At 39.7% G+C, this 25,744-nt stretch overlaps 1 protein-coding gene and 1 non-coding gene across 2 annotated transcripts; both read left to right on the plus strand.

The window, feature by feature from the left end:
* The first annotated feature begins 194 nt into the window (after positions 1-194).
* Positions 195-19,101, plus strand: LOC135464609 (nucleolar protein 58-like). The gene is made up of 15 exons (XM_064742053.1): positions 195-280; positions 3,349-3,425; positions 3,621-3,673; positions 4,946-5,070; positions 6,347-6,483; positions 6,857-6,921; positions 7,890-8,024; positions 9,471-9,616; positions 10,418-10,544; positions 11,119-11,282; positions 13,075-13,209; positions 14,713-14,774; positions 16,168-16,274; positions 16,980-17,168; positions 17,600-19,101. The coding sequence occupies exons 1-15, from the start codon at positions 236-238 to the stop codon at positions 17,662-17,664; spliced, it is 1,632 nt and encodes a 543-aa protein (XP_064598123.1). The 5' UTR covers positions 195-235; the 3' UTR covers positions 17,665-19,101.
* Positions 10,954-11,047, plus strand: LOC135465335 (small nucleolar RNA SNORD70). The gene has a single exon (XR_010444022.1). It is a non-coding gene; the product is annotated as a small nucleolar RNA SNORD70 (small nucleolar RNA).
* Positions 19,102-25,744: the final 6,643 nt, after the last annotated feature.

The following is a 25,744-nucleotide window of genomic DNA, read 5'->3' on the forward strand; positions in this document are numbered from 1 at the left end:
GCCGCCGTTGCATAAGTGAAGTATTCTTGAATACGGCGAAAAACACCAATCAAATAAGTAAATAAATGATAAAACAAAAGTGGGCATCAAACTTCGATGTGAATACACCAATCCTCCACGCAATAGTCATAAAGGGAAGTAATTCCGGCCCTGCTGTTGGCGAGCATGCGCGACATCTTCACCGGAAGTCAAACAGATAGCCGAGACAGCGTGGTGTTCAAGTTTAAAGAGCACGATGTTGGTTTTGTTTGAAACAGCGGCTGGATATGCCATATTTAAGGTAAATAATTACACAGGGGTTGCAGAAGTATGTTTTTAACCTGTTGGCATGAAGAAGTAACGGACAAACCTTGCATCTTGGGGGGAAAAAACTGGCTGCATGTGTAATGCCCGCAGACCACGTGGTTTGAACTCTCAGTGCCAGTGCAACATTCAGAAATGATGAACGTGGTGTTTGTGGATAATAGTGCGGCAGTTGTAAAGACTACGTTGATCCTTTTGTTAGTCAGTGAGTCCATTCTCAGATGTTCATTGTGAAAAGCTGGTTCTGTAATGGATTGACATCACTGTCAACGTTACATCAACCTCAACTAGACAGTAGTTCACTTAAAAATAGCGGTTTTGTTTTTTTTCAACAATTTCTGATATTTAGGCCTACCTGGGGAGTTGTAAAGACTAAGGTGATATTTACGTGTTGATTTCCACGTGCATTCTGAAGTCATTATTCCCCTCCCCTTCACGTGCCTTAATTCATTTTTCGTTGGTTCGAATGGGTAGGTGTTCAATTTGCATACAAAGAAAAAACGGAGGAAATAAGGCATTTATCACTTTAGATACTGTCATGTGCCGCTGTTACATATAAGATTTCTACATTGTGTTGTTTGCGATTCATACATTTCTGTGCTTTGTTGTAAAACGCTCTGGATTCAAACTTCCATCAGACAGCATGTCGGGTACATAGCCGTTGGTTATGCCACTACACCACTCAAGCTGCTCTGCTAGAATGCGGTTTTTAGACGTCTTTAAGACAGATGAACATGGTAAGAGTTGAATGTGCATGTGTCACATGCTTTTGTCACCTGGACTACATCTAAAAAGGGTCTCCTCCATATTTTGCCAGCCTCATTCAAGGAAGCACGAATGAATAGACGTAAGTGGTGACGTAGAAGTTAGACATAAATATCACCCTAGCCTTTATAACTGCCTTTACCTGCCTCAATATTTTTGTCATTGATGGAAAAATTCCAGTCGATCCATACCGTAAGGCACTTTACAGAACGAAGTGGACCTTTAATCGCTCTAAATCAACAACTCATGCCAATTTCTGTTGTGGATTGAATTGAATAGGACCATTTATCACCATTCCTGCAAGTATAAATTCATTCACAAGTAGAAATGTTATTGAAATATCTCCGTGTGGCTCTTCAGAATAGGTTTCAGCAGTCATGTCAAATTGGGTGGACTAAAATTTTCGGAACCACGAGTCTAAAGACATGGAAATCAGCCAAAGGACCACACAGGCAGTCTTAAGTTACATATTTAGCAATGATTTCATCATGTGTCATCATGGAAGTAGAATAGAAAGAACAATTTGCCAAGTCAGGCAAGTAAGAAAACCCAACTCTGAAGGTTTCAGACAAGGCTTGCGCAACTGTCTTGTTATTTATGTTTTCGGGGCCTCCGTGGCTCTGTTGGTTAAAACACTAGCACAGCGGGATCACTCAGGAGCCTCTCACCAATGTGGTCGCTGTGAGTTCAAGTCCAGCTCATGCTGGTTTCCACCCTGGCCGTACGTGGGAAGGTTTATCAGCAACTTGCGGATGGTTGTGGGTTTCCCCCAGGCTCTGCCCGGTTTCCACCCAACATGATGCTGGCCACCATCGTATAAGTGAAATATTCTTGAGTACGGCGTAAAACACCAATCATATAAATAAATAAATCCATGTTTTCTGCCCGTGATCTCAGATACAACTGGGAGTTTGTCACTCATGCACACTGAGGTTTTAAAGACTGAAAAGTCACTTTGATCATATTGTCTGCATATAACTGGTCTAAGTTGGATTTAAATGTGTATGAGTGATAGAAAGATTGCCTTTCTGCTCATTGCACACAAGACATCAGGGTATGCAGCTGTTTTGGAGTGGATTGAACAACAGACTTCCTGCCGCAAAGTGCTTTGCAAAACGGACTTGATATTTTAAGTCAGTGATTGAACATTGAGACAGGTAAATATAAGTAGTTCTTGAAAGTAGACCTCAACGTTCATTTTAATCTTGACACCATGTAGAAGAAAAAAAAATTGACTACTTTGAGGACTTGAAAACTTGGCCAGAACATAGTTGTTATTTGCACCAAATTTATGTCCTGGTATTGTCAATGATGAGGTGATTTTGATTGTTGAATGATGTTGGATCAAGCCTCCAGAAACCTTACGATGCCTTCTAATGTGAGAAGAGGCTTCAGTCAGCTGTGAACAAAATCATCCTGTGAGGGGCGCTTGCCTTGCAAGAACATGAGGATTGGGTTCAATTTGTACTTTCCCCTTGCATTGGTGACATTAAGCAGTTGAAAACCATCTCTCACCTTCCAATATAGACTGACCCTGATGGCTCAGTTGGTAGACCATCCGCTTCAGGGGCGGTACGTCAAACCTATGTCGGGTCACACCTAAGACCTTAACAGAGGAAGTTGTAGCTTCCACAGCGGGCGTTCAGCATTAAGGGGATAGTGCAACGACTGGTTGACCTGTTGACGACTGTAATGGCTCAGGTGGGGCGGCTTACTTGCCTTCAGTAAGCCCTCTGCCTATTGAAGCAGCACTAGATAAGAGTGGTGGAAATCCGTCCTGCAATAAGGAGACACATTACATGCACTGTAAGGATTCCTTGGTTGTTGTACGACTGACAAATTTTTACTTAGGACCTTAAACCTAAGCACTCACTCACTCACTGACTCACTGACTCACTCTTCCTCCTCCAATGTTGTGTGCATATTTGCACTTAGTATGTGGGAAAGTGTGTCAGTAACCTACCAAAGGTCAGTGGTTTATGCTGAGCTCTCCTGACCCCCCCCCCCCCCCCCCCAATTCAGGGGGAGTGAATCAGATTGTGTAATGCTACATCCAACAGGCAATCTTTCTGGCTACATCCAACAGAGATCTTTTTCCAAAACGCTGGGTATTTTCCCATCCACACCTAGAACCTTGGTAGTTTTCCCTACCTGACATTTTCTCAGTGGGCAGTGCCTATTACGAGAAGATGGCGTACAGTATCTGAATTCAGCAGACTTTGTGGTACAAAGATGTCTAACCCAGTTAATAACTTGACTTCTGTTTTGCTTTTTTTTCAGCTTCTTGATGAGAAGAAGCTTCAGCATGCTGACAACCTGTACAAAGATTTTGAGTCGCCTGAAGCTGCCAATAAATTGTGAGTATATGCGTTGGTGAGGTTTGTTTCAATTTCCCAAAAGTTCAAAACATTAATACATTCTCGTGATTATTTGTTAAGGAACGTAACCAAATGAAGAAATATGAATTCATTACAGATGAACCTGTCCTGTAAACAGAAGACATGAAAAGCTTTTTGTTCAAGGCCTTTAGTTAGCCCTTCTTTTTATTTCAGACTGAAGTTAAAACAGTTCAAGAAATTTGAGGACACAACAGAAGCTTTAGCAGGTGAGAAAGTCTGGACGAGCCAGTATTCAGTCCACCAATTGAATAAAAAACTCTATATCTCATTACATCTTCAACTTTGAAAGTTCCGTGAAGCAACCTGCTCACGTTGCAAGTTATCTCCCTCGTGCGGAAAACTTAAAGACCAGCTGCTCGGACTTAAGTAGAAAATTTTCTGGAAGCGGACCTGCAACCTGCGGATGTGGTTTTTCCCCGTGCTGTTCCCAAGTTAATTCCACCATAAAGCTGGCCACTGTTGTAGAAGTAAAATAGTCTTCAGTGCGGCATAAAACACCAGTGAAATAAATATAAATCAAATGGCAACTTAATCAAAGAGGTCACTCTGGCTAGTGTTGCTGTGGCTTTAAAGTCTGGAAGCTACATGCTTGAAAAAAAGAAAAAAAAATTGTTCTCCACCTATAAAGCTGACCAATGTCAAGTGAAACATTCTTCTTGAGTATGGAGTTAAACAGCAGTTAAATAAATAAAAAAAATACATGTGTTGGGTATTCCCGTGCTGCTGCTTGTATCATGCTCTCAAATTATCTCCCTTTAATAATCTCATTTTGAGCACTGTGGTGCTTTAGATACAAATAATTAGAGCTGCATGTCAAAGACAGTTTGAGGAAAATTAAGAATGCTCTTTAAATTGTTGAAGTTTAATGAGTGACTAGTCCGAGATTTCTATGATGTTGGGTTAGGCAAAATCTTCATTGGCCAAAGATGGCCCCAAACCAGTGCCAGAGCGTGTTGAATTTAGAAACCTGATGCAGTTACCTGCCCTTGTTATGTATATTGAGATCTGCAGTGCAGGAGATCTTTTTTAGCATTACCAATGAATCTCGAATCCACACAGCCTTGAAAATGACCAATTGACATGGTAAATCAACACACAAAAAGCTATGTACCATAAGAACGCATTTGAGGGATGATCTTTGTCTCAAATACCATGACAAGCTTCCATTGCAAGGGCATCAGCTTTTCAAATGGAGCTCACCCTGACATTGGATTGGAGCCATGTATGGCTGAATAAAAACTTTGACAAACCTTCATTGACATCAGAGCAATAGCATACTAAAGATTGACTTGAAAATCAGTCTTTTACTTAGAATTAAAATATTCAAATGACATAAATTTGTCATCTATGTTGATTGTGATTTTCCCAATAAATGTGTCCAGTAGTTAAGTCCACCTAATGGATGGTTATGTTAAATGTAATTTTTTTAGGAACCAGTTTGTAGTGATTTGAAATGTTTTAAATCTGTATGATTACAGCTGCAACGGCATCAGTGGAAGGGAAGATGAGTAAAGCCTTGAAGAAGATGATGAAAAAGTTGGTTGTCAAGGAAGCGCAAGAAGAATTAGCCGTAGCTGATGCTAAACTAGGAAATGTGATCAAGGTGGGAGAAAAATTCCTCTGTTCAAATAGCAGCCATGATAGTCGTGGTAAATTTACTTATTTACATATAGATTGCATGAGTTATGTCCCTTTGGAAAGGTTGCCTGACAAGGCACCTATCACCATCACCAAGGTTGCAATGTTCACCTTCTCAGTGGTGCAAAACACAGGTGTCGTGATATGACGTTACAATAACAGAGTGACATCCCTTTGTGAGGTGATGTCGTCCCCGTCTGGCTACATTTTGTAAGTTCAGTTCAGAGCAGAATTCACCAATTAAGTCCCATTTTATGGGTCATTAACTGACAAGGTACCATTCACCTACGCTTAGGTTTCAAAAATTTGTGATCAGTTTAATCTTGTGTACCAATGACTATTTTTCCCCAATAAGAGACCTGCCTTTTTTTATTGCTGCCTACTGTAATTTTCCCACCTTTTCATTCATCTCTGCAGTCAAGATTTTTAAACATTCTGCAAGAACTATGGTGTATAGAGAAATAATTCGTGCAGGATCACAAAGTTTGCTTAATTTGTGAGACAAATTTCACTGAGAATGTGTTTAGAGGTAAAAAAAAAGTTCAAGATCCACAAAACAAAATCAATCTTGTTTCTCATTAAGGAACCCCCCCCCCCCTCCAAAAAAACGTGACGTGTTGGCTCCTGTTTTATATGTACTCTAATTCTTCCATTTATTTGCATATGGAAAAGCAACTTTCGGTGCAATTTATGCACCCTTTTCTTTTGATTTGGACCGGCCCGGATAGCACAGTTGGTAGAGCGTCCGCTTCGGGACTGGTAGATCCAGGATCAATCCTTGATCGAGTCACACCTAAGACTTTAAAAGAGGAAGTTGTAACTTCCTCACTTGGCGTTCAGCATGAAGGGGATAGTGCAACGACTGGTTGACCCATATCAGTATAATGGCTCGGGCGGGGCGGCTTACTTGCCTTCGGTAAGGCGTCTCAGTGAAGCAGCACTAAATAAAAGAGCGGTGGAAATCCGTCCTGCACCAAGGAGGCACACTACACGTACATGCACCTTAATGATTCCTTCGTCGTCATATGACTGAAAAATTGTTGAGTACGACGTTAAACCCCAAGCACTCACTCACTCACTCTTTTGATTTGGAGAGAAAACTATATTGGTAGGGTTGGCCAATTTTAGGGCTTCACGAAAAGTCCACACAGAGTAATGCCCTCAGAATATGCTTAAATAAACACCTTGCAAACATGCAAAAACGTTGAAGAATTACAGTACCCCCTTTCGTTTTTACTCAGGAAAAGTTTCAGGTGTCATGTGTGTCCAATTCTGCCGTCCAGGAGTTGATGCGAGGGATTCGTAGTCAAGTCGACAGTCTCATCACAGGCTTACCTGAGAAAGAACGAACGGCCATGGCACTCGGTCTTGCTCACAGGTAATGTGCGGAGATTTAGAAATCCTGCGTATATGTATGTAGAACGTGAAAATAAGGCAAGGTGTTGTGAGAGAGTGGGGAAGGTCACATTGGCAGTTTACACCCAAGGTTTTGCTCAGGTTGAAGGTCAGTGTAGGCTCTAGTAGGACTTACGTTCAGGTAATAGGGGTATTGTAAGTTCAAGCTCTTTTGTCATTACCGGTAAAACCATCCTTAACAATACCTGTTGGTCAGAGAATACTGGTCTTGAAATATTCTCTACAGGGTCTTGATTTTCTAATTCCCCAAAAATAGCACCAGTGTACCTTACATTGTGTTGACGTGTTAAATTGTTCTTTTATGTTTTTTTTAAGAACTGGTATTGTATTTTCAGTTTGTCACGATATAAGTTGAAGTTCAGCCCGGATAAGGTGGATACAATGATTGTGCAGGCAATTTGTAAGTATAACGCTAGTATCAAAATGCGATGTGGTATAGAAAGGGAGATAACCCTAAATAACCATAAAGTTTGTCCATGACTAACTGGCCCATGTTCTGCCTGATTCTGAGAGTTCTGTAATTTTAGGAAGATTTTGATATTCTACTGGAAAATTGTGAGCTGCCACACACAAAAAATTTTGTCACATTTATTTGAAAATCCACTCCTGTCGTCGAAAATTTAGGTCATTTTTGGATAACAGCTTTTTTTTTTTTAATAAAATTTGTTGTTGTATCATTATGCTCACAGCAAAATTTAAAAGAATGCTGTGGGTCTTTCAGCAACCTGCGGATGGTGGTGGGTTTCCCCCTCTTGGCTCTGCCTGGTTTCTTCCCACCATAATGCTGGCCGCTGTCGTACAAGTGAAATATTCTTGAGTACACCGTAAAACCCGAGTCAAATAAATAAATAAAAGAATGCCGTCTCGATGATTACTCTATAAAGTAGTGGTCTGCATGCCCATGAGGACAACTATTCACCAATGAGAGACCGGCATTCTGTGTCATTTACATATAATCTTCTTCTGACAAATATAACTCTCCAATGAGAATTAAGGATGACGCCCAATTTGCATAAGTCAGTTTATATGCAAGAAGGCAATTTTGGATTGGAGTTGAGATTGGGAAGCCAGCATTTCTGCACAGAGAAATGTCTTAAGTAATGTGGAATTTGTACGTAAAGTATACTTATTGAGAATCTTAACTGGAGTGTTGTCCTAAATGTTATTTAAATTTTGTATTATTTATGTTTGTAGAATAAATGAACATGTCTTTACAGAGTAGTAATAAGTGAAAATACATTTTAAATCTTTAGTGAAAAACAAAATATATTGAAATCAATATATATAGATTATTAATCAAAACAGAATAATGACATCTCAGTGTAACAGTATAGTCACTAAGAAAGCTAATTTTTTTTCTCCCCTCAGCGCTGTTGGATGACCTGGACAAAGAGTTGAATAATTATATCATGAGGTGTAGAGAATGGTACGGCTGGCACTTCCCTGAGCTTGGCAAAATTATTACAGACAACATGGCGTACGCCAAAGTGGTGAAAATGCTCGGTGAGTGAAGACATCAGCTTCTGACAGACACATTCTTCTCTGTGAGTGGCCTTGACCTGGCTGAAAGCTTGTCAACTGTGTTCAATTTAGACCGCTTTCTATCTCTGTTCAGTTCAGATCACTTTCTATTGCTGTTCAGTTCAGATCACTTTCTATCTCTGTTCATTTTAGCCCACTTTCTATCTCTTCATTTAGACCGCTTTCTCTGTTTAGTTTAGACCACTTTCTATCGCTGTTCATTTTAGACCACTTTCTATCTCTTCATTTTAGATCACTTTCTCTGTTCAGCTCAGACCACTTTCTATCTCTGCTCATCTCAGACCACTTTCTATCTCTGTTCAGTTCAGACCACTTTCTATCGCTGTTCAGTTCAGACCACTTTCTATCGCCTGTCATTTCAGACCACTTTCTATCGCTGTTCAGTTTAGACCACTTTCTATCGCAGGTGCCTCCATGGCTTAGTCGGTTAGCGCGCTAGAGCAGCGTAATGACCCAGGAGCCTCTCACCAATGCGGTCGCTGTGAGTTCAAGTCCAGATCATGCTGGCTTCCTCTCCGGCCGTAAGTGGGAAGGTCTGTCAGCAACCTGCAGATGGTCGTGGGTTTCCCCCGGGCTCTGCCCGGTTTCCACCCACCATAATGCTGTCCGCCGTCGTATAAGTGAAATATTCTTGAGTACGGCGTAAAACGCCAATCAAAAAAAAAAAATCAATCTTTCTATCGCTGTTCAGTTCAGACCACTTTCTATCTCTGTTCAGTTCAGACCACTTTCTATCTCTGTTCAGTTCAGACCACTTTCTATCGCTGTTTAGTTCAGACCACTTTCTATCGCTGTTCAGTTCAGACCACTTTCTATCTCTGTTCAGTTCAGACCACTTTCTATCCCAAGCTTCCACTAAAGTGGATTCCTCTCTGGCCATAATTGGGAAGATCTGCCAGCAACCTGCGCATTAGCATGGGTTTCCCCGGGTTTCCTTCCGCTATAATGATTGTCGCCGTCGTATTAGTGATATATTCTTGAGTATGGCATAAAACACCAATCAGGTAAATGAGGAATTAAATCAGTTTAGTTTAGACCTCTTTCTATTGCAGTTTTCCACAAAAGTGGATCAAGGGGTGTTAATTTGCTTCCGTTTGTCTTTCAGTCTGTCACTCTTGATTTCAGATTTTGTCTAGTTTGTGTAATGTCAGATCAAGTTCAAAAACCAGCCAGGTCCATTCAAAAGTTTAGCATATTTAACCATTTTCTGGATTTCAATTGCTTTTTGTGAAAATAACTGTTTTGAATATTGTGCAATTCTGATAGAATTGTGTGAGCAAATTAATTTTGTGTCACCTCAGATCATGTTTGAAAACAAACATAAAATGCTTGAGTGGAGCACAAGTTTTGTACATTTAGTGTGGGATACAAAATCTCTGAAGTTTTTTGCTTGATCTGTTTTGGCAGGAGACCGTACCTTGGCAGCAAAGACCGATTTCTCAGCCATTTTACCAGAAGAGATTGAACAGGAAGTGAAGGATGCTGCGGAAATCTCCATGGGAACAGAAATCTCTGAAGAAGACATCATAAATATTCAGTACCTTTGTGAACAAGTAATTATGAACACTCACAAATTCAAAATGTTTACTATAGTAATTAATAATATTGATTGTAGAAAGTGAAAAGTCTGGAGGTATTTGTCACTTTTAGACAGTTTTTTGTACAGTACACAGTGTGTGCTGCTGATATGATAAGATCTCCATCAAACATTTGGAAAGACACAACATTGCAGAGGCATTTCCAAATATGAAAGTAGCTAAAAGTACATGATGATTTTCGACAAAATTGTACACAGTTTTCCATTTATATATGACCTCAGTCCAGTTGAAATACTTGTACACTATTTCAGCTGCAGCTTCATGTCAGGAGATTTGCCCGGCTCTTGACCAGTGAGGTCTCGTGTTTGAATCGAACCATTCTGTTTCGGCTATTGCTTGAAGTCCAGGGATTTGTTGAGTACCTGTTGTTGAGAAGTCTGTGAGTTACTCCAGGCACTGGAGCCTCCTCCATCCATACTCCCTACTCTCATTAGGGTGGCCTCCGTGACCGAGGGGGTTAGCACGCCCAGAAGCCTCTCACCAATGCAGTCGCTGTGAGTTCAAGTCCAGCTCATGCTTTCTTCCTCTCCGGCCTGCTTGGGAAGGTCTGCTTGGGAAGGTCTGCTAGCACTGCTCGGTTTCCTCCCACCATAATTATGGCCACTGTAGTATAAGTGAAATATTCTTAAGTATAGCGTAAAATAACAATCAAATAAATTCAAATGAATGCTGTGGTCATGGAAGAGAAAAATTCCTAAGTGAGCGTTAAACACCAATCAGTCAGTCAATCAATCTCACTTATATTTCATCTTTCAGGTGATAGAAATCTCAGAATACAGAGGCCAGTTATACGATTACCTGAAAAACCGAATGTTAGCCATTGCCCCGAATCTGACAATCCTTGTGGGCGAACTGGTGGGGGCGAGGCTGATAGCCCACGCAGGTGAGTGGTGGCTTGTGACGGGAGTGGGGTGGGCTGGTGTAGTCCTGGAAACAGACTAATTTGTCAATATGGATACAATGATAAAAACCATTTCTGTGTCCGTCTTCTCTGTGATAAACTACCATGAAATAAAATCCTTCTGTTTTCTTTGGCCAACAAAGTTTGAGTTTTATATAGTATTTGACCAAAGTTCCAAGAATTGCGAAGTTATTCATTTGTCTGTATTCCTAGAAAGATGTTTTGAAGTTCGTTTAAATGACAAGATGGTATGATTATCCTGGTGGAAAATGACTTTCAGCACCAAAAATCATGTTTTATTGCCTTTATTTGGCTGTAAAAACACATTTTTCGTGCAAATGTGTAAAAGGTAAATGCATTAATGCATTAATGACTAAAGAAAAATAGTGCTGTTGTTGTTGCCTATGATGCATACTTCTGTAGTTCTCACTGATTATTTGTGATGATCTCTACACATTCGTCACTACCTCTGAGGCAACAAAACCCACCTCCAGTTACCTCCCCTTTGCTGCACGTCTTTGTTGAAAGAAGGTCATCTCACTTCATATTTTGCCAGGCTCTCTTCTGAATTTGGCCAAGCACCCTGCGTCCACAGTACAGATTCTCGGCGCGGAGAAAGCTTTATTCCGTGCTCTGAAGACAAAGCATGACACCCCTAAGTACGGACTCATCTACCATGCCTCGCTTGTTGGACAGACAAACCCAAAAAACAAGGGAAAGGTAAAGACATTCACAGGCTTTTGCGTGTGCTTTAGCTCTTCAAAGAATTCATGGGCAGTGAAGGATCAATATAAAATGTAATAAATCACCCGATCCATTTGGTGTACGAGTTCCCTGGTTCAATCCCACTTCCTACTAGAATTGCTTTTTGTGGCACAGAGGCTGTACAAGTCACACACATTAGTGCGCCTGTACAAAGCTTACTGTAAATCTTGTAGAGAGTGTTTAGCCGAAAATTTCTAGTTTCAAAGTTTAGCTGATTTGAGTTGCTGAAATAAGATGACCACGGAGAGCGATCAGCCCCCACCTGTGCAGTAATCCCCAGTGGCGATCTGGCTGCTGGCCCTCACCACATGGGGTAAAGTCCGCAGGCATGGATTGAGAGTTGTTGAAAAAAAATTTTTTTGACCCATGAAATAACTTGCGGAAAATGATCTAAAAGCCCTCAACGATTACTTCCACACAGTCTGATTTGGGGGTGACATGACAAATGAGATATTAGCAACCCTCCCCCCATTAAACTTTATGAAGGCGTAGGTTGCTAATCCACACTGTATGGAGGTCAGTGAGGCTTAAAGATTTCCCAACCAGTAACACATTTGTTTTTACTTGTGAATTAAAGTGAACGAACCTGTATATTTCAAAAATGTCCATGCTAAACAGGCTACTTGAGGTATTACTACTCAGGTTGACAGACTCCTGCTACTTTTATCCTCCTGCTTGTTGGAACAGTTGCAGGGACAGCACTGTTGCTTGTGTTGTTGCTTTTTGTATGTATGAATGTATATAGCTTCTCTTTTCAAACTACATGGTGCTTCATCTTATTTTACATACATATGATATATTGATGTATTTTTTTGATTGGACACTGAAGTACATGTTTCATATATATATTGTTTTCTCTGTGACGGCCTTGGGGAAGAACAGTTTCATTGTCAGTTGAACGACCTACCTTCGATAAAAAAAGATATTGTTATTATAATGTACAATCTTGTGAAGACACTCCTCAGACCAGCACTGACCCCCAGCTGTGTCCATTTACCAAGAAACACTACCAGACACAAGGAATTGTGGGATACACTTTTAAAAATCCGCGGCTAAATTCTGCGTGATTTACAGTATGTCGTACTGTGAGTGTCCTCATAAAATAACAGGGAAAGCAATGTTAAGCAAAATGTTAAGGTGGTGTCTTCAAAATTAGTGCATGTATTAAGCTCGGGGGTTGGCACACATGTAGAGGACAATAACACGAGGGGGATACCCTGTTGTGGATTCAGTGTGTACATATTAAATACTGTAAATTACTGAATTCCTGACTTAGTGTATTAGAGTCCATGTTAAACAAAATGTTAGGGATGGTATCTCAGAAAGTATTGTATTTATTAAGTTCGGGTTTGCACAGATGTAGAGCACAATAACATGAGGGGTATATTCCATCATTGATATGGTGTGTGTGCATATTAAATACCATGTGTTACCAAATTTGATTTAAAATGAATTAAAATCAAACAAAATATTAGGGGTGGTATCTCAGAAACTACAAGATGTATTGAGCTGAAGTTTTACATGTGTATAAAGCACAATGGCGCAAGGAGAATGTTCCATCGCTGATGCTCTGTGTGCATATTTATTACTGTAAATTACCAAATTCACGATTTCAGTACTTCATGTATTGAGCTGAAGTTTTGCATTCATGTGCCTCCTACAGGTGAGCTGTTTGGTAGCCTTACTGCCATTTCTAAGTTTTCAGATCGCCTGTTGTGGACTACTTCACTTCTCTCTCCCTTTTCAGATTTCCAGAATGTTGGCTGCGAAGACATCACTGGCGGTAAGAGTGGATGCACTCGGGGAAGAGACGAACACAGAACTGGGCATTGAGCATCGTGCCAAATTAGAGATGCGTCTGAAATCATTAGAAGATGGGGCAGTAAGTTGATTTTGGTGGGGCAGCCCTATTTAAGAATATAAAACTTTTTATTTTTTGGCCCTTGTATAGTTTTGTAACAATATATGTTGGGCACATTTGGCCTTCTGTCTTTTTGGCTTATCTTTTCTGAAATAATAGCTTCTGAGCAGTTTATGTGTAAATGACATTCCACTGTAACCAAAGGATAGAACAAGTAATGTGTAAATGACATTCCACTCTAACCAAACGTGGAACAAGTAATGTGTAAATAACATTCCACTCTAACCAAAGGTTAGAACAAGTAATGTGTAAATGACATTCCACTCTAACCAAACGTGGAACAAGTAATGTGTAAATGACATTCCACTCTAACCAAACGTTAGAACAAGTAATGTGTAAATGACATTCCACTCTAACCAAAGGTTAGAACAAGTAATGTGTAAATGACATTCCACTCTAACCAAACGTGGAACAAGTAATGTGTAAATGACATTCCACTGTAACCAAAGGTTAGAACAAGTAATGTGTAAATGACATTCCACTCTAACCAAACATGGAACAAGTAATGTGTAAATGATATTCCACTCTAACCAAACGTTAGAACAAGTAATGTGTAAATGACATTCCACTCTAACCAAAGGTTAGAACAAGTAATGTGTAAATGACATTCCACTCTAACCAAACATGGAACAAGTAATGTGTAAATGACATTCCACTCTAACCAAACATGGAACAAGTAATGTGTAAATGACATTCCACTCTAACCAAACATGGAACAAGTAATGTGTCTGGCCGTACGTGGGAAGGTTAGCCAGCAACCTGCAGATGGTCGTGGGTTTCCCATGGGCTCTGCCCAGGTTTTCTCCCACTATAATGCTGTCGTATGAGTGAAATATTCTTGAGTACAGCGTGGAACACCAATCTAATAAATAAATGTCTTTCTACACTATTATGCAAGTCCATAATATACTGCATGCTATTCATCCCGTCATTGGCTACAATTCCTACACTTGTGGAATGTCTCGTAGAGACCAAGTAGTTTTAATGAGGTGTCGTATTGGGCATTCTCATCCGACACACAATCTCATCCTAGATGGGAGTAGTGCTCCCGAGTGTGTTGGATGTAATGCTCAATACGGCATAAAACATGCTGGCGATGCAGTCACAAAATATTTGAGGGCCTTTGGCCTATACCATAAAATATAAATTTTAATTGTCAAATATTTATACATAAAAATTTATATATATATGTATATAGATTTCGAGATATACTATTTTTAAGATATGCTGGTTTTCAAGTTTTAACTAATTTGGTGGTTTCTTATCTGATTTTAAATTTTGTTTCATTTTTGACGTTCTTATTACCATATCGAAAACCTGAACCTCCTTGTCTTTTGCCTTGTTCTCGCCACGATATGGCTGAAATACTGCCAGTGTGGTGCCATAATCATTCATTCATCCATTCTACAGTTTTAAATTAAATGTGTGACCAGCGATGAACAACATTTCCATGTTCAATTTCAGTCCCGCCGAATCAGCGGAACAGGCAAACAGCAGGCCAAATGGGAAAAATACGAAAACAGAAGGTACGATGGGATCGAAAGCTGAAAAGTATTGATTAGTTACCTGTAAACTTTGACTAGCTGGAAGTTAGCGTACTCCTTACACTGATCACTGAGTACCCTAAATGACCTAAAACTTCACCCACAAAGTGTATTTTTAGAGGCAAATAAATGTCACAAAACATTACTTTTGGTGCAGAAACTTACAATTTTCCAATAGAATATCATCCCATGTTCCAAGCAAACCTCCAAAGACCTAGAACAGTAGAACTCTCAAAATCAGGAAAAATGGAAAAGTTAGTCATGAAAGAAACTTATGGTTATTTTAAGGTAACTCAAAGTTAAAGGTGTTTCCGTAATCCTGATGAAGAGTGGAAAGTGGCCAAACATCCATCCAATGAACAATGGTTTTAGGCCTTGAAGTCTGGTCATTCTGTTAGTCGAGGCCTCTGTGGTTGAGTGGTTTGTGCGCTAGTGCAGGACAATGAAATTTCTGTGAGTTCCAAGTCTAACTCATACCAGCATCCTCTCCAGCCGTACTCGTGGAAAGATCTGCTAGAAACCTGCAGATGGTTATAAAGTTTCACCCGGACTCTGCACCCATATTCCTTCACCCAGATTGGTGGTTGCTGTCTTGTAAAAGTGAAATATTCCTTGAGCTTTACATAAAACTTCAATCAAATAGATAAATTGTGTCGGTTGTTTTAACTAGATAATTCTAAGCTTGTTCAAGCAAGTTGATTGACGGTTCATTGACATGCGTGTGGTAAGTTGATAAATGTGTCTTGTGCATGACGGAAGTGGAGGGTAGGAGGAGATGGTTAACTCTGTGGTCGTTTTCGGTTGCATTTGGGGGTGGGGGCGGGGGCTGAAGTCTATGAAATTAAAGTGGGTAGCTCCCCCCCCCCCCCGAAATAATGTTTTGTTGTAGACCAAATGAATAAAGGACAGCGTACAGTTTATCCCAGATTTATCACAATTCCTTTCATCAGAAATCAGCTCAATTGCGCCTCCAGAGATATAAATGGTGAGAACTTCCGGGGCCTAGGTGGCCACTGGATCCTCATCTGATGGGCAGGGATACTACTTCCACTGCATCAGCCCCGCCCCCCACCTCCAAATTTTAGAATGTTCTGCCGCTCCTGTTGTAAGACAAAATTTATCTTTATAGTGCAAGGCCCATTTCAGTGGTTGCAGAATGTCCGTTATTGAGAATTTATGCTTGTTTTATGCTTTACAACATAAAAGCAACAAATGAGTAGAAGTACTAAAAGTCTGATTTTAGTAACAATAAGCAAGTTTTTCTAAGATGAAAAATGGGGTTGCTGGTACAAATTTTCAGAAATGACACATTGCTGCATTTGATAGGCTCTTTGTTGTATTTGTAGTATTGTTGCATTTGTTTCCATTGTTGCAGCCAAGTGAGAACATACGACCCTTCTGCAGACTCTACATTACCATCTGTCACCCCAAAAAAGAGAAAGTTTGCTGAGGGGCCGGGCACATCACAAGCAGAAGAAGCTGGTAAGGAGATTGTCCGTTCTTTGTCCGTTCTTCGTCCGTTCTTCCTCAACAACAGGAACTTCATTTTCCTTTTACCATAAACCTAACATATTTTGAGTATAGCAGCAAAATTCTAATCAAAATAAAATGTATTTGCAAATAATGTGGACAGTGAAACCACTGTGAAGAGTAAAATTTTATGTCTTGAAATCTGCACTGTGAGGAGTATGGAAAAGATGGTAAACTTCATTGGTTGAAATCTGCACTGTGAGGAGTATGGAATTATGACAGTTGATTTCACTTGTTGACGTCTGCACTGTGAGGAGTATGGAATTATGACAGTTGATTTCACTTGTTGACATCTGCACTGTGAGGAGTATGGAATTATGGCAGTGAATTTCGCTCATTGACATCTGCACTGCGAGGAGTGGAACAATTATGAAAGTAGATTTCAGTTAAAGGAATTATCACAGTAAATTTCAATTGTTGAAATCTGCACGGTGAGGAGTATGGAATTAAGATGGTAAATTTCAGTCGTTGACATCTGCACTGTGAGGAGTATGGAATTATCACAGTAAATTTCATTTGCTGAAATCTGCACTTTGAGGAGAATGGAACTATCACAGTAAATTTTAATTGTTGAAATTTGCACTGTGAGGAGTATGGACACCAGAAGTACAGAAGTGAGGATAAACTGAACAGAAGAGATTTCTTTTCTGTTCTCAGTAACGACAGAGAAGAAGAAAAAGAAGTCCAAGAAAGACAAGGGTCAAGACACTAGCGTTACCATGGATACGTCAGGGGACATCAGTCTTGAGGTGAAGTCTGAGAAGAAGAAGAAAAAGAAAAAAGTGAAAGAAGAAGCTGATGATACCATGGAAACCACGTTAGATACGACACAGGAAGATGCACCAGGTATGAGCTTGTCTCAAAGATAATCCTTGGATAATACATGCATCTCCAATTTTAATACCAGCTGACGAAGCCTCTCGCCAATGTTTTCGCTGTGAGTTCAAGTCCAGCTCATGCTAGCTTCCTCACCAGCTGTACGTGGGAAGGTCGGCCAGTAATCTGCGGATAATTGTGGGTTTCCCCCAGGCTCTGTCCGGTTTCCTCAAACCATAATGCTGGCAACGGTGGTATAATATTCTTGAGTATTCTTGAAAATACCAATCAGATAACTAAATAAATAAATAAAGTTACTAGCAAGACAATGCATGGTGAGAGTTCAATACCGGCCTACTAAAGTGCAGCTGAACTCATGATCAAACAAATGTTTGATTGAAATTTTCATACAGCTAGCTCGAAATTTTATCCATACAAATTGAAATTATTTTTTGTTTCAGATGAGAGTGGTGATAAGAAGAAGAAAAAGAAAAAGAAAAAATCCAAAGAAGTGGAATCAGATTAAGTTTTAAATCTGATTTTAAACTTTTAAGGTTGAATTATTAACATTTAATCATCATTGTGGGACCAGAAGACTTTATTCTTGGCGACTGAAGCAAGGCTACTGCTTCTTTCGGTAACTAAGGAAGTGGAAGAGCTGATGCATTGTGGGAATCTGTTTACAGATGCCTTATGTTTTGGATTGTTCATGTTTTAGTTTTTTGTGTAAGAAATATCCTTTTTTGAATGCACAGAAATGATTTTAGTGCTCATTGTTTAAAACGTTTAATTTCAATCTTTTAGTGTTTCTACTTAAATAACCATATGTGAAAGTTTAAGAGAGCTTATCAAATCATGTGTGAATTTTTAATCCATGTGTTTTGACCCATAGAAACATGGCCTTGATGTATTTTTAAGTGTCTACTGTTATCACAAAAATATCATCTAAAAATTTTCCCAAGTTTTTATTTTAGTAAACTACAGAGAACATGCCTAATGCTACTGTCCGGCGTAGTTAAGTGGCCATTGTCGTTGAAAAGGAGTTTTTGTGTTACGAAATTAATTTTTTTAATGATTATTGAATGTTGCAAGTACTTGTATGGTTGCAGTGAATGGTCGTGGGTTTCCCGTGGCTGTGCCGGGTTTCCTTCCACCCTGAGGCAGGCCACCGTCGTATAAGAGAAATATTCTTGAGAACAGTGTAAAACAACAATCAAATAAATAAATAAAATGTATTGTTGCGGGATATTTTTTGGAGCCAAGTGTGAAGGATTGCCATGTATTTCATACTCTTTTTTCCATCAGATTTGTTGGATAGCCATTTTGTGATCTGCTGTGTAAATTTGGATAAATCGATAAATATTGCTTGTATCGTGACATTTTATACACCATTCAGCAGAGGAAATCAATAGAGGTTGATCTTTAGTGGTTTCGATTCGATAATTGTTCTCGTTTTGCTGAAATGCCCAGATCGGTTTCTACCGTTTTGAAACGGGTTCTTCGTAAATCTGTGATTGTCAGGCAGCTCTAATGCTGACTCGCTTTGCAGCCCCGGAATTACAGGGAAGTCTTCCGCAATATTTTCTCCCTTTTGCGGCCTGGTTTCAGAAGGCGTGGAAGAGTTTGTGGAAGCGGAAAACCTCAATGCGAGTGGAAGGAAGACGTATTCTTGAAGACTGTAAGAAATTGGATAGACATAAATCAGTTCCTGTTGATATCACACAGGGCCTCCCTTTCCACTGGTTAAAACCATGGCGCCTAAGTGTATTAGATATGTATACTTAACGCACTACCTGTCGTCAGGGAATACTACAGTAAATTTGTCATCTGTTGCTTGAATATATTGATAAGAATAAAATACTGAATTTTGTTTTGTTATGAAATAGATGGAAGGAATATCATTGTTAATGCCAGTACCATTGTTTATGCCAATATCATTGTTTTGCATTTAATATGAACATTCACAAACCATAAATTAAAAAGGTTTCCTTTATTATAATCAGTTTATTTGTTAAAATTAATAAAAAGTGTACAAAAGCTCAGCTGCTTGCTATTGAAAACTATGAACGTCGACTAGATTGAACCTTGAACGAATACAGCAAGCCACAAGAGTCCATCCCAGACCAATCAGGTCTAAAGTTCGAATCCAGCTCTCTCTAGTTCGTTTGTGGCTTTATATAAGAACGTTTGTCCGGTACCTGGCGAAAGGGTGGTGGTTTACCATCACGGGCACTTACACACGAAATGCTTAAATTTTACGTCTTAATCTGGAGCCTAGGGTATGATTTAACATGTAAAAGGGGGCATCTGTGGCCTAGTGGTTAGTGTGCCAGCGCGGCACAATGACGACTACCATGACACATGTAGTGAAGAAGTAACCGTCCAGGGGATTGATGGTTTACAAGTTTGTCACAGACGACTACATTTGAAAAGGGCAATGGACTACAGGGACTTGGACCTGAATGTTCACGTTTCCGCTACACCAAGATGAACCTTCTGCGTTCTGGATAGAGCGGAAGTCATTGATAGCCTTATCTGCATCGTGGATAAGTTAGATAGGAAGTTAATATTATGTAAGAGTTTATTGCACTTTAGCATTTCCTGAATGTAAAACTATGTTGTTCGTGCAAGTTAAAACGTTATCATAACGTTAATACACCAACCGTTAGCCCAAACCGAACATAGTCTTTAAGGTATAATTACGCGAGCCTGAGTCTATGGGCGTTTTGTGCATGCGGGTCCAGTATTTTATTAATCACTAACCGGTACCCAGAGGCAACGGGCAATAAGCCTAACGCCCCTAAGTCGGCTGCCCGTGTATCATGTGAAACTTAATAGTGGTACCATGCGTACAGGCATAAACTTTAGTACACCTGAAATTCTTAACAGCGCGTCGATCAGATGTCAGACTACAAAGTTGCACATAAGTCCACTAATTACCGCTACCATAACTCGTGACTTCCTCAAAAATTCTTGAGGTACTTGACGTTCTCTCTTATTTCATGAGGTGTGCATGGCTGATGAAAGGTCTCCAGGCACAAAAATGTGGAATTTACGGCATGTGTTCACAGATGGAGCCCAAAGCTGGTGAGGCCAAAGAGAGTTCCAAATCCCTACAATAAAATCCCTGGAGTGAAATGAGCAATGGCGACCAAAGAATTCTGGCTATAGTATCCTACAAAAAGGATCGCCAATCAGCAGTTTTCATTTATGACGTCTGAGACCGAATGTTTCATTTTTTTTTAGCTATATGTGTGTTCATGCGGGGGGACATATAATCGATGAGAAAAAGGGGGAAAAGAGGTAGCTCTAATTTTAACGACTTTAAATTTGTATCGACTCAAATTCAATCGCTTTAAGTATGTTGAATTCTTATTTTGTTGATAATTTTCGACTTCCAGGACACATTATTCGGGGTCAATTTCACAAAGTTTAGCCATTTTTCAAATTAGGCAAAATTTAAATCTTCATCGTGTTACATAGTTTATGATCCTAGGAATTGAAATTATATATAAATTTATCTCGACAAAAAATTGGTAAGCCTTGGATTCAAAAATGAGCTTTAGAATTGGGTTTAAAATTATCGACTTGAATCAAAGTTAACTTTTTGGAATTGTCATCCAAAAAAAAAAAAAATAGCCCTGCTCTTTTTGTTACTGATTTTCACCTTGCCTTGATTAGTCTGAACGAATTCCAGGTGAGGAAATGCCCCCGTGGTGGGGGGGGGGGGGGGGATGTCTGAGAGAATCTTAAAATTCGAACAATCCGTTTTCCCTGACACGGCAACAGTTTTAGTGTCCATCTACTTCGTTTCCTAAATAATTCGTTGCGTTCAAGAATCATGTGATCATATACATTCCAAGTTGCCAAATTTGAAAAAGGCGTCATCTTCCACTCGATTCGTCAACGCTTCAGGGACGGGAAGACCGATAGTTTAATGAAAACGATGCTCTGTGTATAGGGCTACTATAGGTGCTAACAAACCGATTTTCTTTATCTGACATATATTTAAAAAAAGACTTTTTTAATGCTGCAAGGTCTAAACTGAACTAAGGTCATTCATAGTTTTGGTTATGAACATTATATAGTGGGTGAAAATCCTAATAATAAGACCTGCCGAAAATGGATGTACTACAAACTGATTCCGTCTTCTCAGCCTGACAGTGGACACAGTTCTGACGGTATATCCCTTCAACCCAGGCGTGAGTGTGCTATTAACTGAAGTGAGTCGGCTTACAAAAAGTTCGTGAATTCTGTTGACATTGGTGTCACATCTGGGCTTTTAATGACTGTTTGTATGTCGCAAATGACACCGAACAATCTCAAGTGTATTATTTGATTAACAGTTCTACGTTTGTGACAGAATATTTGGTCTAAGTGCCGTGTGATTGTTACTGGTACCACGATAGGTGTGTCTTGGAGTGATGTTTGAAGCCGGTCACATGGTAACCTCACGTATTCTCGTTTGTAGCGCCACCTGGCGACGATAGCATGGAATGAAATATCCTTCCTAACTGTTTGGCTTATACACAGCGTTAGTATAGCGACCCACGAACTCTTTAAAAACATTAAGCTTTGAATTAATGTCTTGACGGGTTAAAATTTGGATTAGGCCTACAGGCCGAAAGGACTGGACAGAACATTAAATTTTAGCTAAATAATAAAGGTAAGTTTTATTCTTGTTTATTAATCAACTCCCTTTCGTTACACATTTCAGTTCATTAATTGCACAGTTCAGTATTTTAATCTTTACACTCAAAAAATAATCTGTTAATTTTAATAGAAAGTCTCTTGTCTGAATGATGGTAGAATGTATTCTGTTATTACAACCAAATACTCTAACATATTTAACAGAATAATCTTTTGCAAAAGCACAATACATGTTATCACCACTCAGACAACAGGCTTTCTTTTAAAATTAACATACACGTATTTCATTTTTTGAGTGTACATGAGTGCTAGTTTACGCTTGTGTAACCCAGTAATGACATTCATATTATTGTATAGTATTCAGACGAAAACTTAATTACTCACTATCTAATATATATTAGAAAGAGATTTTATCTTCATTCATTTCCTTTTTGTTTTGAAAGAATTTTATAAAATAAAGTTATATTTTGTTCGAATAGTATTTTAGTTCACATTAGTTTTTCAGTGGTCTATAAGTTGATAATTACTTCGATTTATGACTTTGAATCAGCATTTTAATCAAGGACCGTCCAATGCGCTTCGCTTAAGCCGGGGATACACTAGACGGATATTTTCGCCCTACCATCACTCTGGCAACAGTCTTCCTGCCAAATTTAACACACTATTTTTTGAGACCATTGGGATTTATTACTTGAATAAAATACTATAAAATCATGTGGATAAATGAATAAACAGCCCTTTTCCTTTCTTCTTCCACAGTAAAGAAGAATGAAGCATATTCGAGACCCTGTTACTGGACGTTGCGCGGTCTGTGAGAGTAACGGCGTCGACCCGTCTGTCCTGCACAATGGGATCTTCTACCCAGACAGCAACACCCAGAAACCATCCCCGAGACCTCAGAGGGTCAACGTCCAAGAAGAAGGCTTTCAACCAAGTCCTCGTCCGCAGAGAAGGGCACTTGCGGAAAACACGCAGACGTATCCTAGATATGGCGGAGGAAGCCCAGGCAAACCTGCATCAGTGACAACGCAGAGCGTGACAAGTACGGCGTCGGCGTCACAGGTAACGTTCGCGACTCAGACGTCTTTCGTGGAAGACAGGAGTCCCCCAACGACGCCGTCTCCCCCACGGCGTGAGAGGAGGCACAGAGATGAATCTCCGAGGTATTCGCCAGAGGGCAGTTCCAGTCGCATGCGTAATAGCGATTCCAGATTTAAGGAATCTCAAGTTTGGTTCATCGGGGAAGGTTCGGGACGCACGCGACGTGAACGTTCTCCGTCACCGTTACATCGAGAAAAGCGACGCTCTCCTTCTCCGGAAAGGAAGAGGAAACCAATTGAGCGAACTCCTTCTCCTGATAGTAGGCGGCGTGATTATAATGACAGATGGCACCGTGATCGGCCGTCATATGACAAGGCTCCCAATCGAGACACGAGTTATTATAGCAACCGCAGCTACACCCGTCACCATGGATACAACAAGGTAAGACCATATTAATTCTTACCATATTCGCCAAAATCTGTAGTATAACAGCGTGTTAGCGTTGTCATCGATTATGTTAGGATCGATATATCGATATATGGCTTAACGTCACATCGACAATACTTCAACCATATCGCGGAGAAAACACATTTATATCCAGAAGATGTCAGGAAGGCATGCATTAAAGCCTTCTCAGTCCACAACACACGAAGGTTAAAATTCACAGGGATGTTTCCATGTTCATTGGGTTGCTTTAATTTCTCATTAATAACATCTGTGTGAAATTCGGGGAAAAACCTTATATCAGCAGTGTATATGTATTCCAATGGGTACAGACTGGGCCCCCTTTTGGCCGACCTATAGCTGTTCTCATATGAATATGATTATATGCAGAAACTATTAAGAAGTAATCCTCACCAGGCCCGATCTTTCTCATTCGCTGAACGGTATATTGATGATCTTCTGGCTTTAAACAATCCGTATCCTTCGCCGGTTTTAAAGGAAACGGCAAACTCTCCAGATGGTACATCTTATCTGAACCTATACTTGTACAAAGACCAAAACGGTTTCCTCTCTCGCAGACTTTACAAGAGGGGTGGTTTCAATTTTGACATTGTAAATTACCATTATTTGGACAACATGGCGTGTACATATCTTGCCTTGTAGCATTTGTTAGATCCTACGTGTTGTTTGACGATTTCAATCAACGTCACAAGTTATTACTGCAAAAACTTGTGTTATTCCATCAATCGCCTTCACTCCAAGTTTTCTAAGTTTTAAAATCAGTATAATTCTCTTGTAGGTAAATATGGACAGAGTGTTCAGAATTTCTGGCGCTTTACTTCATGATTGTATCTAATTCCGCTTAACCCGGAGCTAAGGGCTGTATATTCATCGTGTTAAATGAGATCGCCACGTTGGGTACATTAATACTTGCAATAAAAGCGCAAGTGAGATACAAATTTTGTTTTTGACAACTGTTATTTTAGCATGGTACACGTATAATAATAATTATAATACTCATTTCACTCACTCGCCAAGAACGTACCTTACGTCTTTCCAACATCACTGAAAACTGTTCACTTCTCCTCTTGGCATGATTCCGTCCTATTTTCGTACTTTCGTATATTTTTAGTTCTTTGGTGGTTTGTGTTATATGTTGTTTTTGGGAGTTGGCCTTGCAATTATTGATCTGGAACGTCCTTATTGGTTGACGGCTGGTATACGAGTGTCTGTTTCGACGCACAGATTTACAACTATCACACTGTCGTTGCTGCTCTGGTTTTACTCTCTATATTTATTTATGTAGTTATTTGACTCGTGTTTTACGCCGTACTCAAGAATATTTCACTTAGGCTTATACCATCGTGCCCAGGTTTTACTCTCTACACTGTTGTTGTCTGTATTGCTGAATTCAACTTAATTCAACTACTATAAACCTGGAGCATCACCTCACCGTGTTCTTGCAATCAAAAAATTAAAACTGATGACGTTTAACTTTTGCATTACCGTATGTAATACTTGCCTGATTTCTGATCCTGTTTAGTCTCTATGGCTGTCTGGGTATTCCTGTTTGTGTTGACGTTACATTAGCTAAAAACAAACGGTTCAATCCATTACCAGGAACGGATTAAAATACAGTCCGCCAGGTGTAGGCCTTTTTGTGTCGGATGTTACACCATAAACCAAAACATCTTCCGTTAAATCCGTTCGTTCACTGATGACGAAATGCACTGTATTGGATTATCAGGAACGGATTAATTGGTTATCAGGAACGGATTAAATAATCGGTTAGATCGATGAAAATGCAGTCCGCCATCACTCCCGGAAACGGATTTAACAGAAAATGTTTTCAGAATATTTTGTAATCTGGCTCAGCATATAGTGGCCAGATGGCCATTGTATTCTCTTCTCTCCCGTTGTCTGTTCATACTGACTTCTAGATAGGCCTAGGTCAATACAGATGTCTGGTATACCGGAACGTAGATTATGTGTTATGCAGACATCCATCAAATTCATACCTGCCGAGATCCAGTTTTGAGGTAAAACACACGCATCTTTAACCTGTATCCCACTTTGAGAAACATCCCAGATTTGAGGTCCAAACTCCGTTTTGCTTACGTTCGTAGGAGAAAAATACGTTCCGTGAATTTTTTTTAAAGTCATGGTCATTTGAAGATAGATTTTGCACTTAAGTGCAATAAGACCTGGTCAATGCAATTCCTTAAACAATTCGTTCTAAGCGGTGGTAGATGAAAGTCCGTTCTCGGAAAAGCACTGGATTGACAGGTGAGACCGGAGCCGGGGGCAATTCACCAGTTTCGGATGGGTTTTATATTTTTAACTTTTTAATGGCTTTTAACAGTTAATGGTTGGTTCCTGTTTGAATCTAAAAATAAAACGTCAATGGAACTGTAATTGTAAATTTTATTGCGTTTCTCTTTCACCAGACGTTCATGTGTTGTTGTTGCTAT

The sequence above is a fragment of the Liolophura sinensis genome, chromosome 4, assembly GCF_032854445.1.
Source record: "Liolophura sinensis isolate JHLJ2023 chromosome 4, CUHK_Ljap_v2, whole genome shotgun sequence".
NCBI lineage: Eukaryota > Metazoa > Mollusca > Polyplacophora > Chitonida > Chitonidae > Liolophura > Liolophura sinensis.